This window comes from Syngnathoides biaculeatus, chromosome 8 (assembly GCF_019802595.1).
Source record: "Syngnathoides biaculeatus isolate LvHL_M chromosome 8, ASM1980259v1, whole genome shotgun sequence".
In the NCBI taxonomy this organism is placed as follows: domain Eukaryota; kingdom Metazoa; phylum Chordata; class Actinopteri; order Syngnathiformes; family Syngnathidae; genus Syngnathoides; species Syngnathoides biaculeatus.
In genome coordinates this window covers 30,288,918-30,307,081 of record NC_084647.1, presented here as the reverse complement: position 1 = coordinate 30,307,081, position 18,164 = coordinate 30,288,918, and the positions used below count along the sequence as shown (strand labels likewise).

Genomic DNA, 18,164 nt, shown 5'->3' with positions numbered 1-18,164 from the left:
GAACAGCGGTGAGATGTGCCATAGGTGTGTCAGAATAATTTAAGGTGGAGGTGGTACTGCATCAGGGTCCCGCTCTGAGCCCCTTCCGGTTTGCGGTAGTAATGGATAGGCTGACAGATGAGGTTATACTGGAATCCCCTTGGACCATGATGTTCGCAGATCATTTTGTGACAATTAGAAAGATGGAGGCACGCACTAGAAAGAAGCGGAATAAAGATTAGCCGAAATGAAAAAAAAAATGTACATGAATGATACACTGGCACTGAAGAAAAAAATAGGAAGGAGAACTGGAGGTAGCAGAAATGAAGATGTTGATGTTCTCGCTTGGAGTGAGCAGGTTGGTTGGGATTAGAAATGAGCTAAGTAGAGGGACAGCCAAAGTTAGATGTTTTGGAGACAAGGTTAGAGAGAGCAGACTTTGATGGTTTTGACATTTCCAGAGGTGAGAGAATGATGAGTGAATAAATAAATGACACAAAACATGCACTTCAAGCGCTATTTCCTTATATGTTTAGCACTGCAAAGCATGTAGCTATATCGGGACACTGTCTTAAAACACAGTAGCATGCATTTACACTATTTAAAAAGTCCCAAAAGCAAAACTGAGTTTGATTATACTGTATTGAAGTAATTGACAATGTAAACAGTGAGTTGGTTGTACTTGTTAATGTTTTTAACAATGTAACTATACAATATAGCAATATAGCGACACTATCTTAAAACATACAGTAGCATGCATGCACGCTATATAAAAAGGCACCTAGAGCAAAACTGAGTATGATTGTACTTTACTGAAGCATTCAAATACCAGGGATAAGAATTTTTCGCCGACCGGCGGGTTTCCGACTTTTTCAGACCAAAATGACCATTCGCGAGATAAGCGCAAATCCGTTAAGAAAATTTCGGGGGGTAGGGTATTGTTGCCTGGCTCTCGGTGGTGGGCTCCGAGCTGCAAGTTCAGCTTAGTGCTAGCACAAGCACGACTATCATATGCCGTTATAACTTGCTTGGTCGTGTAAATATTTGCATTTTGTGACATAAACATTAAAACTTGTTTGCGGCAGATTACTCGATTGGACAACAGAGTTATACATTATACCGATCCAATCGTGTTAGTGGTTAATCAAGTTTTACCATTGCCATGTACATGTGTTCTCGGTTCTCAGAAATCGCAGTGTAACTTGTTAGTTAGCCAAGTAATGGCGTGTGGGACCTAGATAGCGCAAACAGAGCAACGGTGTATTCAAAGTTTTACGATGGCGAAAGTGTTAGAAAAAAAGGATGAAGATCGAGCGAGGGCAATTAACAAGGATGCTGGAATCAAAAACTGTTTCAGACGGGCATGGCTTGAAAAAAGTGTAACCGTGCAGATAGGACCGAAAACGCTATCAACATGTCTAACCGAACACATACAAAAAGTAGACATTCCCGGCAAAGTGCTGTGCACTCTGTGTTCCAATAGGAGCAAAAAATATCCAGGAGGAAACTTAACCCCCCCCCACACACACACACACACACACCACACACACACACACAACACACACACACACACACACACACCCGCCCCATCGACAGACATTTTCAGGGTTTTTCCAAATTGGTCATTCTCTCCCTGAAATACTATTATTTAAATACTTCAATAAAGTGCTGGTAAACAGTGAGTTCGGTTGTACTTTATTGAAGTATTTAACAATGTACTTACTCATTTTTTTTCATTAATCCGTATCCACAAATCTAACCACGTCTTCTTCATCTGTGTCCAAAATAAACAGCTGGCAAGTTCTCCATCAAACATGCCAGGTTCCTTGTCATCATTGTCACAGTCAGTCTCGTTGCTGTGCGGCTTCTCAGATCTGATGCCGGCTTTTTAAACAACATTGGAAGCAGACACGTTAGCCCAAGCATCCACAATCCATTCACAAATTGTGAAGTAACTCTTCCGGCACTGCCGCTCAATCTTAAAGGAGGATTTTGTCCAAAATTTCTACATACAATAAACCCTCCAATCTGAAGTAATAATTTTATTACATATATTTTGGACATTTAAGTTAAAAAAAAAGGAGCGTAATTGAAAATAAAGAGCAGATTTGAAATCCACGCAATATCTGAATATCTGCCAGCTTTCACAGCCAGACCCGGAAAAAAACTCCCTTGACCCTGCCCCGTGACGTCAATGTTGCATCGCGTTCTTGACAATTCTTTCATGCTAGGCCAAGATGCTGACATGTTGTGCACCAATCGGAAAAATTGCACCCAAATTTGTCATTCTTAAACCTGCCTGTGGCTGTCACAATTGAGGCTCATTCATCAGCTGAGGAAATCTGCACGCATCTGCAGTGATCACTCTGAAGAATGGTTTCTAGAACAGGACCCAAAACTTTCTTCTTTTCAGAAAACACTAACAGTGGACGCCTATCCCACTATTTTTTAACTTAAAAAAACAGTCATCCGCAAGAGAACTATCGATAAACAGACAAAAAAAAAAACGCAGAAGAATTGAGGGAAGTTGTTTTCGTGCCTTATTTATGTGGGCAATAATAGAAGCTAACATCACCATTAGTGACTATTAGCTGCCTCGCTAAAGCCTCAAGTGCCGGTATAACCAACAAGATACTTTATGATGGGTGTTGTTATACCATCACTGTTGATTGTTTCTTTCCGCCTTCCAAATAAATTCTTAGTCTTAGAGGATTACTCTTTATATTACAAATACTCTCCCAAATAATTAAAATCCCAAAAGAATGGACTGACTTGACTTGTCAAAACAGCAAGACAATGTTCAGTTTGGGGTGATGTTTTTTTTTTCACAACTTTACTATTTTTATTATTTTATCATCAGTAATTTTATTGTTTGAAAGACACCCAATGTAAGAGTTAATTAATTAACCCAAAATCCTGGCCCAATGCAGCTTGTTACTTTTCATGATACAAGTTCTTTTCTTCAAGTCTTTTGCCTGTCGTCTTGTGATCCATATTAGTTAATTGGAATGTTTATTTTAAATCATTCAGAAATATTGCTTCTGGTTTACCGTAATTTCTGAACTATAAGCTGCGACTTTTGTGACACCCTTTCAACCCTGCGTCTTATGCAGTGATGCAGCTAATTTATGCATTTTTTTTTTATAACAGCCGCCAGGGGCTCTCAAGCAGAAAAGGTAAGAGTGAGACAGGTGGAATATCTGTGTCGAGGAAAAAAGCTTTCAGAGGAAGCTGGATGGCTCTCAGTGACTTTTACCAGTGTGTTTTTTTTTTTTAATCGGCCCTGTTAGTGATGTGCTACCATGTTGCTGCTGTGTTACTGCTTCGTTACGAGTACTGTTAGGAAAGAAAAGGTAAGACAGGGGTGCCCAGACTTTTTTACCCCAAGATCATCAGTGCTGGGGGAGTCTAACGTTTTTATTTTTTTTTTTGAATGACCAATGATGAAATAGAATGACCAAGCCACAAAGATCTACCCACTACAAAAATGCAAAACACATTTATTTTAAAGTATATTGAGGATTCTTTATGTGTAAATGTATGTTTCTGTGCCTTGCATAACCACATGAGCCAATGTAGCACAACATAATGTAGTGAACTATAAACATTGTTTGTAACTATTGAGTTCACGTTGATGATCACTAAACACCATACGAATCAAAATGCATACCTGGACTATGTCACTCACGTCAGTGGATTCGTCCAACTGCAGTGAGAAACACAATCTCCAATGTCCTTCCACACACCAGCCATGGCTTTACAGCGCCATGTAACTGTACTCCTTTCCAGCTGCAGAGATTTTATTGAAGACTTTTCGGCGGAATGTCGGTGTCATATTTGGCATGAACAGTTCAAAAATGCCATGACACATTTTACTTCACTGGCAGATGGGGCAAACGCACTTAAAAAATGACATTGACTGGTCGATCGCGTTCGACGCTTTGATCTGAGCATCCCTGAGCTAAGGTATATTATTAAAAGTTTAAAAACTCTTTCAGTGTACCGTATTTCTTTGTAAATATTTCATGTTTCAATGTGGGCACATGCAGTTTATAGACAGGTGCGGCTTATGTATGTACAAAATGTTTTTTCTTTTAAAAATGTACTGGGTGAGGCTTATAATCAGGTGTGTCTTATAGTCCAGAAATTACGGTATTCATTTTTTTTTTTTTTTAAACAGGTTACCTTCTGGCTATTGATGAATTAAGTTTTATTATTATCCTACAATTTATTGATGAATCCCTGAAACAGAGAAATCTTAGGGGACCTGGGCATTCTCAACATGCACAAGTGACGAAGAGACTACTGATGAGTTTCCATTCATATCACAATATTCTGGTGAACAATTTATCCATTGATAAATTTGATAATCATTCAGAGTTCACATATTCTTGTCCAATAATTTTCTCCAGACACAGTGTTATCCAATGCAGTTTGTGTATATCAGTTACAGTTAATATTTCGGAATACATCAGGTCCAAATGGCAAGTGTCTGTGTCGCTGTATGTGTCAGCAATGCACTCAACCAACAACCTGTTCAGTCGCAAGACATACAGATCGTGGAGTCACTTTTGTCAAGGCGTCATAGTGCCGTATGCCAACATACCATAAAAGTGTGCAGGCAAGTTATTAACATATGTTTATATCCATCCATTTTCTCAGCCGCTTATTCTCATGAGGGTCACGGGAGTTCTGGAGCCTATCTCTTCATCTAGATTAATCTAAATTTTACCATAAGTAGTGTATAAATGAATTTGAAATAGAGCTTGGCACTATATTTACATTTGAAGCTGTCAAGTAATGATGAATATTTGTAGATAGTCTTTTTGGTGTTCATGTATGCAACAATATAAAATAACGCAAGGATATATACGTGTAATCACTTTAAGGAAGTCCAAAAATTTAGTCTTAGCATTTGATATTCCAGATATAAATAAACTATTAGATAGGCTCACGCTGTACTTGGAAAATAAGCTTGCATTTTTGATAAACTTTGGACGTAGCCCATTTGCATTCCATCCATCCATCCATTTTCTTTGTCGCTTATCCTCACGAGGGTCGTGGAGAGTGCTGGAGTGTATCCCTGCTGTCAACAGGCAGAAGGCAGGGTACACCCTGAACTGTTTGCCAACCAATCGCAGGGCACATGGAGACAAACAGCCGCACTCACAATCACACCTCGGAGAAATTTAGAGTGTCCAATTAATGTTCCATGTTTTTGGGATGTGGGAGGAAACTGGAGTGCCCGGAGAAAACCCACGCAGGCACGGGGATAACATGCAAACTCCACACAGGCGGGGCTGGGACCGAACCCAGGTCCTCAAATCTGTGAGGCCAATGCTTTACTGGCTGTTCTATCGTGCCACCCATTTGCATTCCAAGATCATTAAAAATTTTTACTCACCAGTTTTCCACTGGATTAATAAATGGTCCTTTCAGCCAACTGTCATGGTTCATAAGTAAATTGATATGTGAAACGTCTTCATCCAAACAAAAAACTTTATCTATCTTAGGCAGTGATGCAGACATGTGGATCGAGATCTAAGTTCATTCCAATACGCTCCATTTTTTGTTCGACCTTTTCAAATTTACAACACTGGCATTCCGCCACAGTTGGCATTAGGTCACAAAGACAACACAAACATCAGTCTTTTAAAAACGAGCCTGTCTGGAAAATCTCTTAAGTTCCATATTTTGGGACTGTTGTTGTGCTTCGTCGTCACTGTCATGTCCCCTCTCCAACATGTCAAGTTCCGCCCGTGTGTATTCTGGCTCAAACGCATAGGCTTCAACATTGTACATTAACAAACCCCTAACACTAAATATTTTTCACAAAAATCAGCCATGAAATGCCAGATAGTGGATGTCTGTTTGGTGAAACTATCGCCAAGGAATGGGATCAGATAAGGAAGCACGAGTGACGTAGGAATTGGTGGTTGGCTGTCAGTTTTGCAGCCGGGGTAATCTGCATCTCTGATTGAGAAAAGAATTGTGCGGCATTTACAAAAATAATCAATTTACAGATGTTTCGATGTGAAATCTGGTGAATTTTGGCATTAAAAGAAACACTGAACCCTCATCTACTAACTTTCAATGTGTGCCTCCATCCCCATTTTTTTTTACATAGTCATCCTTTAATGAAGATGTGTTCACCATTTGTCATCTATCACTCCCATGCCACTTGCAACTTCACTTTGAACACCCTGTTTACACCAATTTTCAGCGGATGGAGTTGCTTCATCAAGCCTCCTGGAATATTAGCAAGCTCCGAGTTCATTTGCTGCACATTTGTCACGGCAGTTTTTTGTCGTTTGTTTTTTGACCATTCATCCGTTGCTCTTCCAACTCGGACCACCTCACCTTGTGTCTGTGGAAACTCAGCTTCATCTTCTTAACTTGGCGAAGCTCGTTTTCCCGTTTCCTCTACTTACAAACCATGGATTAAATTATCTTTAATTCTCTCGTGGCTGCTTGATTCCCATGTTTCTCCGCGTAACTGATAGTTTGCAGTTTCACCTGTGCATCATAAACTGTCTCTTTGTTAGTGCGGTTTTTGGATCCAGATTGATGTTTAGCACAAAACACACACTGGCATTTTATATCTTCCGGGAGTAGGGCCTTTACCGTCCTCTCCCATGCCCACACTGCCCCCTGGAACATCCGCATGCTGTCCTCTCTCTCACATCCGCTTTTCCTTGATATAACTAGTGTGTCGGCAAGAAATGCTCGCCGTCAGTTACAGATTTTGGGTATCGGTGCACACATAAGGTGCTCTGCATTAAAAGACACCCCGTTAATTTTGGAAAAAATTTCAGACTTTTAAGTGTGCCTTATAGTCGTGAAAATATGGTACATTCATGAGGAATAATGGGATGACAATAAACGTAATTGATCAGAATAAATTAGAAGTTTAGATCAAAGGTGAATTAACACATGTACAGCGTGTGAGTACATGTATCATTTTTTTCTTCTCCATTATATATACTGTATTTCAGGTCTAATGGGCCCTGGATGCACACAGGATGGTTTTAGTTTGGTGCTTGGGGTCAACTACCTGGGTCACTTCCTGCTGACCAACCTTCTCCTCCAGAGAATGCAGGAATGCGGGCCCAGTCGCGTCGTAAATGTCTCTGCTTTTCTCCATCGCCTTGGCAACATTGATTTCTCCTCTCTGGCTTTCAACAAAGATTTTGTGACAGGCCAGTCAACCTGGAACAACTTTCAGGCCTACTGCAACAGCAAGCTGTGTAATGTGCTCTTCACCAGAGAACTTTCCAACAAACTTGTGGGCTCAAAAGTGACTTGCTACAGTCTCCACCCAGGTTAGTGAAACTTGCACAAGTCCACTACTGTCATCTTTTTTTATTTCCATTTCTCCAAAAATATGGAAACAAATGTCTCATTCAATTATATCATCAATCTTGGCATGTAGTCCACTTGGGCCAAACAACAACAACAAAAAATGCTTTGGTTCCGATTTCCTACATTTCAGAACTATGGTTGGTGTTTTTTTTGTTTTGTTTTTTTTTTTACAAAATACTTTGACTCTTTCAGCATGTGGTGCTGCCATTTTGTTGTCAGGTCTCGTTAAATCAGGCTAAAAAAAATGGACACAGCAAAATATTAAATGTAACTTGACTTGATATGGCTCAGTAACACTATGACATTGGACGAGACAGTTACACAAACTGACGCTCGTGACCACACATGCATATACGTACACACAACGATCTGGCAACAAGTGGCATGAAAAGGCTAAGATGCACAACATAATCACTGCGCACGAGGAAGTAGCACACGGCCACGCCACCGCCCGTCACGGCTGCTGTCTAACACCCGGCATAACTCTGTATCTCATTGTATCTCTCTAACTGTATCTCATCTCTCTCATTGTAAAAGTGTTTTCAGTTGTTTTAAAGCAAAAGATTATTTTTTCTCTTGTTAATCATACTGACTGTTTAGAAGACTCACTGATTGACTGGAGTTGCTTTGTCAGGAAACAAGGAGAGTAAATAGTTTTGTAGGATATATATATATATATATATCTGCGCTGACCCCCTTCCCATTTTCGGTAGTAATGGATAGGCTGACAGACGAGGTTAGACCATGATGTTCGCAGATGATATTGTGATCTGCAGTGAAAGCAGGGAACAGGCGGAGGAACAATTAGAAAGCTGGAGGTATGCATTGGAAAGGAGAGGAATGAAGATTAGCTGAAGTAAAACAGATTATATGTGCGAGAATGAGAGGGGCGAAGAAATAGCGAGGGTGGACGACTTCATATACTTGCGGTCAACAATACAGAGCAATGGAGAGTCTGGCAAGGAAGTGAAGAAACAGGTCCAAGCAGGTTGGAACAGCTGGCGAAAGGGGTCTGTTATGTGACAGAAGCTAGGATGAAGGGCAAAGTTTGTAAAACAGTGGTGAGGCCGGCCATGATGTACATATTAGAGACAGTGGCTCTGAAGAAACAAAAGGAAGGAGAACTGGAGGTAGCAGAAATGAAGATGTTGAGGTTCTCGCTTGGTGTGAACAGGTTGGATAGGATTAGAAATGAGCTCATTAGAGGGACAGCCAAAGTTGGAGAGTGAGTATGTTGGTAGAAGGGTGCCGAGGATGGAGCTGACAGGCAAAAGAGCAGGAGGAAGACCAAAGAAAATTTTGATGGATGTTCTGAGGGAGGACATGAGGACAGTGGGTGTTGGAGAGTAGGATGCACAATATAGGCGTGGATGGAAAAAGATGACACGCTGTGGAGACCCCTAATGGGACAAGCCGAAAGAAAAAGAAGATTCTGCTGGCGGACTTCAATGCCCATGTGGGCAGTCACAGTTAGATCTGGAAAGGCGTGATTGGGAACAACAGTAAGGTATGCCATCAGGCTGAAGGAGGAGTCCTATCGGGAATTTCTGGCCTGTGGAACTCCCGAGGCAGCTGATAGATACCTGCTGGCCAAGCAGAATGCAGCTTTGGTGGTTGCTGAGGCAAAATCCCGGGCATGAGAGTTATTCGGTGAGGCCATGAAAAATGACTTCAAGACAGCTTCGAGGAAATTCCACTGTCCGGCGTCTCGAGAGGGGGAAGCAGTGCACCGTCAACACTGTATAGTGAGAACTTGGAACATTATGAGTCCGTGGGGAGAATACTTCAAAGACCTATTCAATTCCACCAAATCATCTTCCTTTGAGGAAGCAGAGTCTTGGTTCTCTCAGGCGGGCTCTTCTGTCTCTGGGGTTGAGGTCACTGAGGTGGTTAAAAAGCTCCTCAGTGCCAAGGCCCCAGGAGTGGATGAGATCCGGCCATGAGATTCCTTAAGGCTCTGAATGTTGTGGGACTATCCTGGTTGGAATGCCTCTGCAACATTGAGTTGACATTGGGGACAGTGCCTCTGTATTGGCAGACAAGGGTGGTAGTCCCTCTTTTTAAGAAGGGGTGTGTTCCAAGTAAAGGTGGATCACGCTCCTCAGTATCCCTGGTAAGGTCTATTCAGGGGTGCTGTAGAGGAGGTTCCATTGGAAATTCCAGTCTCAGGTTCAGAAGGAGCAATGTGGTTTTCGTCCTGGCCATGAAACCCTCGGCAAGATCCTCGACGGTGCATGAGAGTTCGCCCAACGAGTAATTGTAGTATTTTGTGGACTTGGAGAAGGCGTTCAACCGTGTTGCTCGGGGAGTCCTGTGGGGGTTCTTTGGGAGTATGGGGTAGCAAACCCCCTGATACAGGATGTACTGTCCCTGTACGACCGGTGTCAGAGTTTGATCCTCATTACCGGCAATAAGTCGGACTGGTTTCCAGTGAGAGTTTGACTGCCCTTTGTTACCAATTTTGTTCATAACTTTTATGGACAAGATTTCTAGGCAAAGCTGAACTGCAGAGGGTGGTCGGTTTGGTGGCCTGAGCAATGCATCTCTGCTCTTTGTAGATGATGTGGTTCTGTTGGCTTCATCAAGCCGTGATGTCCAATGCTCACTGGAGCTGTTCGCAGCTGATTGTGAAGCGGCTGGGATGAGACTCAGCACCTCCAAATCAGAGACCATGGTCCACAGTCGGAAAAGGGTGGCATACCCTTTCCGGGTCGGAAATGAGATCCTGCCCCAAGTGGAGGAGTTCAAATATCTTGGAGCCTTGTTCACGAGTGAGGGAAGAATGGAGCGGGAGATCGATAGACGGATTGATGCATTGTCTGTTGTGATGCGGACTTTGTATTGGCCGTTGTGGTGAAGAGCTTGCTACGTCGAAAGGCAAAGCTCTCAACTTACCAGTCGAGCTACGTTCCTAGCCTCACCTATGGTCACGAGCTGTTATGACCGAAATAACAAGACCCAGGACACAAGCAGCCGAAATGAGTTCCCTCCACAGGGTGTCTAGGCTCTCCCTTAGAGATAGGGCAAGAAGCTTGGTCATCCAGGAGGGGCTCAGTGTCAAGCCGCTGCTCCTCCCCATTGAGAGGACCCAGATGAGGTAGCTGGGGCATCTGATCCGGATGCCTCCCGGACGCCTCCCTGGTGAGGTGTTCCGGGCATGTCCCACCGGAAAGAGACCCCGTGGACAACTCAGGACACGCTGGAGAGACTATGTCCGTCAGTAGGCCTGGGAACGCCTCGGGATCCCTACGGAAGAGCTGGAAGAAGTGGCTGGGGAAAGGGAAGTCTGGGTATCGCTGCTTAAGCTCCTGCCCCTGGGACCCGACCCGGAGAAGCGGTAGAAGATGGATGTATTAGGAGGCTTGATGTACTCTACGCTATCCAGGTCCAGAGTATGTTTTATTTTTCTTTAAGAAGAGGTTGGATTTTTAGTTTTTCAAATTTTGTGTGTGCGTGCGTGTCTGTGTCTATCTATCTATCTATCTATCTATTATCTATCTATCTATCTATCTATCTATCGATCTATCTATCTATCTATCTATCTATCTATCTATCTATCTATCTATCTATCTATCTATCTATCTATCTATCTATCTATCTATCTATCTATCTATCTATCTATATCTATCTATCTATCTATCTATCTATCTACAGTGCCTTGTGAAAGTATTTTGCCCCCTTGAACTTTTCAACTTTTCGCCACATTTCAGGCTTCAAACATAAAGATGTACAATATATTTTGTTTTGGCAAGAATCAACAACAAGTGGGACACAATCATGAAGTGGAACGAGATTTATTGGATATTTTAAACTTTTTTAACAAATAAAAACCTGAAAATTGGGCATGCAATATTATTCGGCTCCCATGCATTAATACTTTGTAGCACTACCTTTTGCTTCAATTACAGCTGCAACCCGCTTGGGGTATGTCTCTATCAGTTTTGCACATTGAGAGACTGAAATTCATGCCCATTCTTACTTGCAAAACAACTTGAGCTCAGTGAGGTTGGATGGAAAGCGTTTGTGAACAGCATTCTTCAGCTCTGCCCACAGATTCCCAATTTGATTCAGGTCTGGACTTTGACTTGGCCATTCAAACACCTAGATACGTTTATTTGTGAAAAATTCCATTGTAGATTTGGCTTCAAGTTTTGAATCATTGTCCTGTTGGAAGATAAATCTCTGTCTCAGTCTCAGATCTTTGCACACTCCAAAGGTTTTCCTCCAGAATGGTCATGTATTTGGCTCCATTCATCTTCTCATCAATTTTAACCATCTTCCCTGTCCTTGCTGAAGAAAAGCTGGTCCACACCATGAGCCTGCCACCACCATGTTTGACAGTGGGGATGGTGTGTTCAGGGTGATGAGCTGTGTTGCTTTTCCGCCAAACATATCGTTTTGCATTGTGGCCAAAAAGTTAGATTTTGGTTTCATCTAACCAGAGCACCTTCTTCCATATGTTTGGTGGGTCTCTGAGGTGGCTTGTGCCAAACATTAAACAAGACTTTTTATGGATATCTTTTGAGAAATGTCTTTCTTCTTGACACTCTTCCATAAAGGCCAGATTTGTGCAGTTGACGACTGATTGTTGTCCTATGGACAGACTCTCCCACCTCAGCTGTAGATCTCTGCAGTTCATCCAGAGTGATCATGGGCCCCTTGGCTACATCTCTGGTCAGTCCTCTTCTTGTTCGAGGTGAACGTTTAGCTGGGCGGCTGGGTCTTGGTAGATTTGCAGTGGCCTGATACTCCTTCTTTTTCAATATGATTGCTTGCACAGTGCTCCTTGAGATGTTTAAAGCTTGTAAAATCTTTTTGGATCCAAATCTGGCTTTCAACTTCTCCACAACTGTATCTCGGACCTGCCTGGTGTGTTCCTTTGTCTTCATGATGCTCTCTGCACTTTAAACAGAACTCTGAGACTATCACAGAGCAGGTGCATTTATACAGGGACTTGATTACACACAGGTGGATTCTATATATCATCATCATCAGTCAACATTGCATCATTCAGAGATCCTCACTGAACTTCTGGAGTGAGTTTGCTGCATTTTTCAGGTTATTATTTTTAAAAAAAAAAAACTTTAAACATGGTTGTGTCCCACTTGTTGTTGATTCTTGACAAAAAAAATCTTTATGTTTGAAGCCTGAAATGTGGCGAAACATTGAAAAGTTCAAGGGGGCTGAATACTTTCTCAAGGCACTGTATATAATAAAATTATGACAGGTATTATTTAACCTGTCGATAAAGATGTGCTGAACTTACAACTAGTGGCGGGGAAAACCCTCGTCAACCGAGGAGGGTTGGGGACTAACAGGTAAGATGAAGAGTTCAAATAAAAAGATGAAATGAAAGAAATTGTTTGAATAAGTTTGGAAAAATTTGTCATTTCTGTCCTTCACAGGGATTATCTACACCAAATTATACCGCAATATGAGCCTGTGTCAGCAGTGTCTGATAATGCCATTTGCTAAGGTTTTCTTTCTCGACCCCGAGGATGGGTCCCAGACCACCCTGCACTGTGCCCTCCAAGAGGGCATCGAGACTCTGAGTGGGCGCTATTTTTCCAACTGTGCCCTGCAACAGGTGGGACACAAAGGCCAAGATGATGCCCTGGCAAAGAAGCTGTGGGTGTTGAGTGAGAGATTGACAGATTTATCATCCAGCCATCCATTTTCTGTAACACTTTTGAAGTTAATTGGTTCTGAACCTCCAAGGACTCTATGACACATCTCTGTCTCATCAACTACAATGCTTCCTAATCGCTGACTTTTTTTTCCTTCACACACACAGGTTTTAAATCATTAAACCAATTTTACTATCACTCTGAGAAAACCCAAGGAAATGCAATATGCAGTTTTTAATTCAATTTAGGCACCAAAAATCTAAAGCTTTTTGACCCTCTGTAAAAAAATAATTCCGCCTGAATCTAACCATAACAAGCTGTGTCACCCTTGGCAGGAATAACTGAAATCAAGCATTTGCGATAATTGTTGATGATTCTTTCACATCGCTCTGGAGGAATTTTGTCCCATTCTTCTTTACAGAATTGTTTAAACTGCCACAGACACCTACAACATGAAATTTAGTTATTAAAGGGGCACTGACACCTAAAACAATTTTGGGTATGTTGTTAACCAACAAAACATCAGCCGGAATGGACCCATCCATTTGTTCACAGCACGTCAGAATGTTGCTGTATCTAGATTTTTTTCATCTCCCGCTATGAAAGTTCTCTTGAGTTATTTGTGTTGGTGAAAAACCAGGAAGTGACGCCTACAGTGGCAAGTTCGAGTGTTTTCACCCGTTTTACCGGCGAAAAATAATCCTTTTTTTTCTGCATGTTTGCCAAAATACTGGCTCGTTGTATTGCTGGATTTTGCCTATCTCAACAAATTAAGAGTCCAACTCACACTCTAGGTCACATCTTAGACTTGGTCATCTCCATGGATGTTGAAATTCTCTCAATTGACAATCAGGATATGGCTATTTACACGAATTTAGCTGTGTACTTGGTATCATTGTTTTGTTGGAAGGTGAACATTTGGCCCAGTCTTGGTTACTGAGCATTCTGGAGAGGTTTCATGGATATCCCTGGACTTGACTGCATTTTTCTTTCCTTTGATTGCAACCAGTTATCCTGTCCGTGCAGCTGAAACATTAACTACATGTTGACAATAAAATGGAAAAAATATCCAAAGAACTTTCTGCAATACTAGACACAATTGACCTCTCTCAATAAATTAAGACTCCAACTCACACTCAAGGTCACGTCTTAGACCTGGTCATCTCTCAGGATGATGAAATTTTATCAATTGACATTAAGGATATGGCTATTTGAATTTCAGATTCTTCCAAAAGTTCAGCCAACCTCTATCTCTATTAAGAAAAGGTACATAAATGAGAGTACTTCCACTAAGTTTATGGAGACTGTGGCTGCGCCACAGACTGTGAATGCTGAGACAGTTGATGAACTTTTGGACAATTTCACTTCAAAATTCACAAATGCCATGAATGCCGTCACTCCTGTTAAAACTAAGACCATCCTGAGGCGACCATGAACAACGTGGAGGAGCATAATGATGGTCAAGAGATCTACGCTACTGACAACAAGCATTGCTTCTGGGACAATACAGCGAGAGGGACGTGTCAAGCCAGGGCCTCATCCTCGTCTGTCGAGGAATCTGTTGTCAGAAGTGATCTGCATTTCGTCTCATATGGCTCAAAATAATATAGTAATATGGACCCGGTCACTTCACTTGCTTCTGAGATGTTCCCTTCTTCAAAAACAGCTTCAGTCTCAGAAGGTGGGTCAGAAAAATCCAAAAATCTGTCGTCCATATGCCATAGCAGATGGCACAGCGTCTTTTCTATGGTGACATTCCCAGTGTGACGTCTGTAAATGACCCCTTACTGGGATGTCGAGTGAGACTTCCGCAACTTTGCGCTCACTTTTTTTTTCATATTGACATCGAAGTGAATAATATTATAGGTAGTTTTCATAATATCCATTTTAAAATGTTTATTTTGGTGTCAGTTGCTCTTTAACCAAAAAAAAATCACCCGGAATTTAATCATCCATTTGTTCACAACACGTCAGAATGTTGTCTTACATCAATTTTTTTCACCTGCCATGAAAATTCTGTCGACTGTTTTGAGTTGAAGAAGAAGCCGGAAGTGACATATTTTGCAGACACCTACTGCAGTGGAGTTGAGTGTCTTTACCTCTTGTACCGGCGAGAAATTACCCATTTTTTCTGCATGTTAGCCAAAATGCCGGCTCGTTTTGTCACTGGATTTTACTCAAACACTCGGGACAATGGATTCACTCTTCAGACGTTTCCAAAAGACCCGATTCGTCATAAAAAATTGATTGGACAGGTGCAAAAGACACAAGCTTTGTGGGTTTCAAATGACAGGTAGGTGTGTGAATAGAGCTATTTAAAAAAAAAAAAACAGTTTGGGGGGGGGGAATAATTTGTCTTACAGTTAATAGCATATTGTACGTGTGAATTTAGAATAAATCCTCTTGGTCAAACTAGCAAAATGTAACCAAGACTTGTATTGCGTTTAAGACAATTGAATCAAAACAACAAACTATAAGTACAAAGACAGTTTAGTAGTGTGTAAAACAAGCTAACTAGCCAAATGACGTGTAGGCACCATAGTTGAATCCAATGTTCCAAATAAACGAATGTTATTTCCAGCAAATATTCCGGAAATGTCAAAAAGACAGAAGGCAGTGTGGCGCCCATGTACATGTGTACATATAGTAAAGTATAATTAGTGAGGGGTGCTCAATTTGTCGATGTGCATAGGCCGCCGTTTTCCCCCGACGCGGAAAGTGGGTCGGGCGGTGACTGGCGGGGAGATGTCTGGGCACCCCTGACGTATTTACTTCGCGCAGCATGGGTCCTCCTGAGTACACTACACATGCACAAGACTTGTAAAATGGTGAGGAAATCGAACAATTATAGGCCAGTCATTTTGAATATTTCATCGGGTCTCTCGTCTGATGTGGAGTCCGGTGCCAATGAACGCATATGTAGGAATAATACTCAATATACAGTGAAGAAAATAAGTATTTGGACACCCTGCTATATTGCAAGTTCTCTCACTTAGAAATCATGGAGGGGTCTGAAATTTTCATCGTAGTTGCATGTCCACTCTGAGAGAGATAATCTAAAAAAGAAAAATCCAGAAATCACAATGTATTATTTTTTTTAACGGTTTATTTGTGTGATACAGCTCCAAATAAGTATTTGAACGCCTGTCTATCAGCTAGAATGCTGACCCTCAAAGACCTGTTAGTCCGCCTTTAAAAGTCCACCACTACATGTATTATCCTGAATCAGATGCACCTGTGTGAGGTCGTTAGCTGCATAAAGACACATGTCCACCCTATACAATCAGTAAGACTCAAACTTGTAACATGGCCAAGACCAAAGAGCTGTCCAAAGAGACCAGGAACAAAATTGTACAACTCCACACAGCTGGAAAGGGATACAGAGAAATTGCCAAGCAGCTTGGTGAAAAAAGGTCCACTGTTGGAGCATTCATGAGAAAATGGAAGATGCTGAACATGACGGTCACTTTCAATCGGAGTGGAGCCCCGTGCAAGATATCACCATGTGGGGTATCAATGATCATTACAAAGGTGAGAAATCAGCCCGGGACTACATGACAGGACTTGGTCAATGACCTGAAAAGAGCTGGGACCACCGTTTCCAAGGTGACTGTTGCTAATACACTAAGACGTCATGGTTTAAAATCATACATGGGACGGAAGGTTCCCCTGCTTAAACCAGCAAATGTCAAGGCCCGTCTTAAGTTTGCCAATGACTATTTGGATGATACAAAGGAGTCATGGGTGAAAGTTTTGTGGTCTGATGAGACCAAAATTGAACTTTTTGGTCATTATTGCACTAATCGTGTTTGGAGGACGACGAATGAAGAATTCCATCCTAAGAACACCCTCCCTACTGTGAAGCATGAGGGTGTTAGCATTTATCTCTTTGTTTTCAAATGCATTTAATCATGTAAAGCACATTGAGTTACCTCGTGAATAAATAAATGACACAAAACATGCACTTCAGACGCTAAAAACAGAATATATGTGCATTAATGTGAGGGGCGAAGGAAGAAGAGTGAATCTCCCAGGAGAAGAGATAGCAAGGGTGGACAACTTCAAATACACAATACAGAGCAATGGAGAGTGTGGTAATGAAGTGAAAAAACAGGTCCAAGCGGGGTGGAACAGTTGGCGGAAAGTGTCTGGTGTTTTATTTGACAGAAGAGTCTCCGCTCGGATGAAGGGCAAAGTTTACAAAACAGTGGTGAGGCCGGCCATGATGTACGGATTAGAGACGGTGGCAGTGAAGTAATAAAAGGAAGCAGAACTCGAGGTAGCAAAAATGAAGATGTTATGGTTCTCGCTCGGAGTGAGCAGGTTGGATAGGATTAGAAATTAGCTCATTAGAGGGACAGGCAAAGTTTGATGTTTTGGAGACGAAGTTTGAGAGAGCCGACTACGATGATTTGGACATGTTCAAAGGCGAGAGAGTGACTATGTTGGTAGAAGGGTGCTGAGGATGGAACTGCCAGGCAAAAGAGCGAGAGGAAGACCAAAGAAATGGTGGATGGATGTTGTGAGGGAGGACATGAGAACAGTGGCTGTTAGAGAGGAAGATGCATGAGATAGGCTTAGAGGGAAAAAGATGACAAGCTGTGGCGACCCCTAACGGGACAACCCGACTGGAAAAAAAGAAGGATATACATGTATTATGTGTCTATTACATAACAAAATCTGCCATGATTGTATTTCTCTGAAAGTTCCAGGACCTTCATCATTTTTCTTAATGAAATAGTTTCGTTAAAGTTCAATTAGAGATTGTCTGGTGGCCTAAAATAAATGTCTAAATGTGTACAATAATTAAATAGGAGGTAATTCAAACCGCCTGTCAGGAAGGTGACAGAGCTCGAGAAGCTTGGAAGAGAGGAATTCACACAGAAGTCTCCAAGTGAAGCGTAGACTTTATAGTGTACAGTATATACTGTACAGCTGTACTTTCACTGGCTTGTATTCTTTAGTCTCTGACAATGCTTTTTTCACTTCAATATCTGCATTTGAAGTTACACCTAACCCCTCACGCAGCAACAAACATGCATTTACCGCTGGGAATTTTTTGTTTGATGGAGCAACATTAGATCAACCTGGAATAAAAAAACAAACAAAAATCAAACTGCTTATCCTCACTGCTGATTTGTATACCCATTGAAGCATACGGTCACTATCCATTGGTCCATTTTCTTTGTCACTTAT

General features: G+C 41.7%; 1 protein-coding gene across 1 annotated transcript in view; it reads left to right on the top strand.

Annotated features, from left to right (window-relative positions):
• The window catches only part of LOC133504866 (dehydrogenase/reductase SDR family member 13-like), a 39,321-nt gene extending 24,060 nt beyond the window's left edge, over positions 1 to 15,261 (top strand). Inside the window, exons 4-5 of the mRNA XM_061827559.1 lie at positions 6,975 to 7,301; positions 12,747 to 15,261. Of these exons, the coding sequence (XP_061683543.1) occupies positions 6,975 to 7,301; positions 12,747 to 13,069 (650 nt within the window). The 3' untranslated portion in view covers positions 13,070 to 15,261. The remainder of the gene's footprint in view (positions 1 to 6,974; positions 7,302 to 12,746) is intronic.
• The last annotated feature ends 2,903 nt before the right edge of the window (positions 15,262 to 18,164 follow it).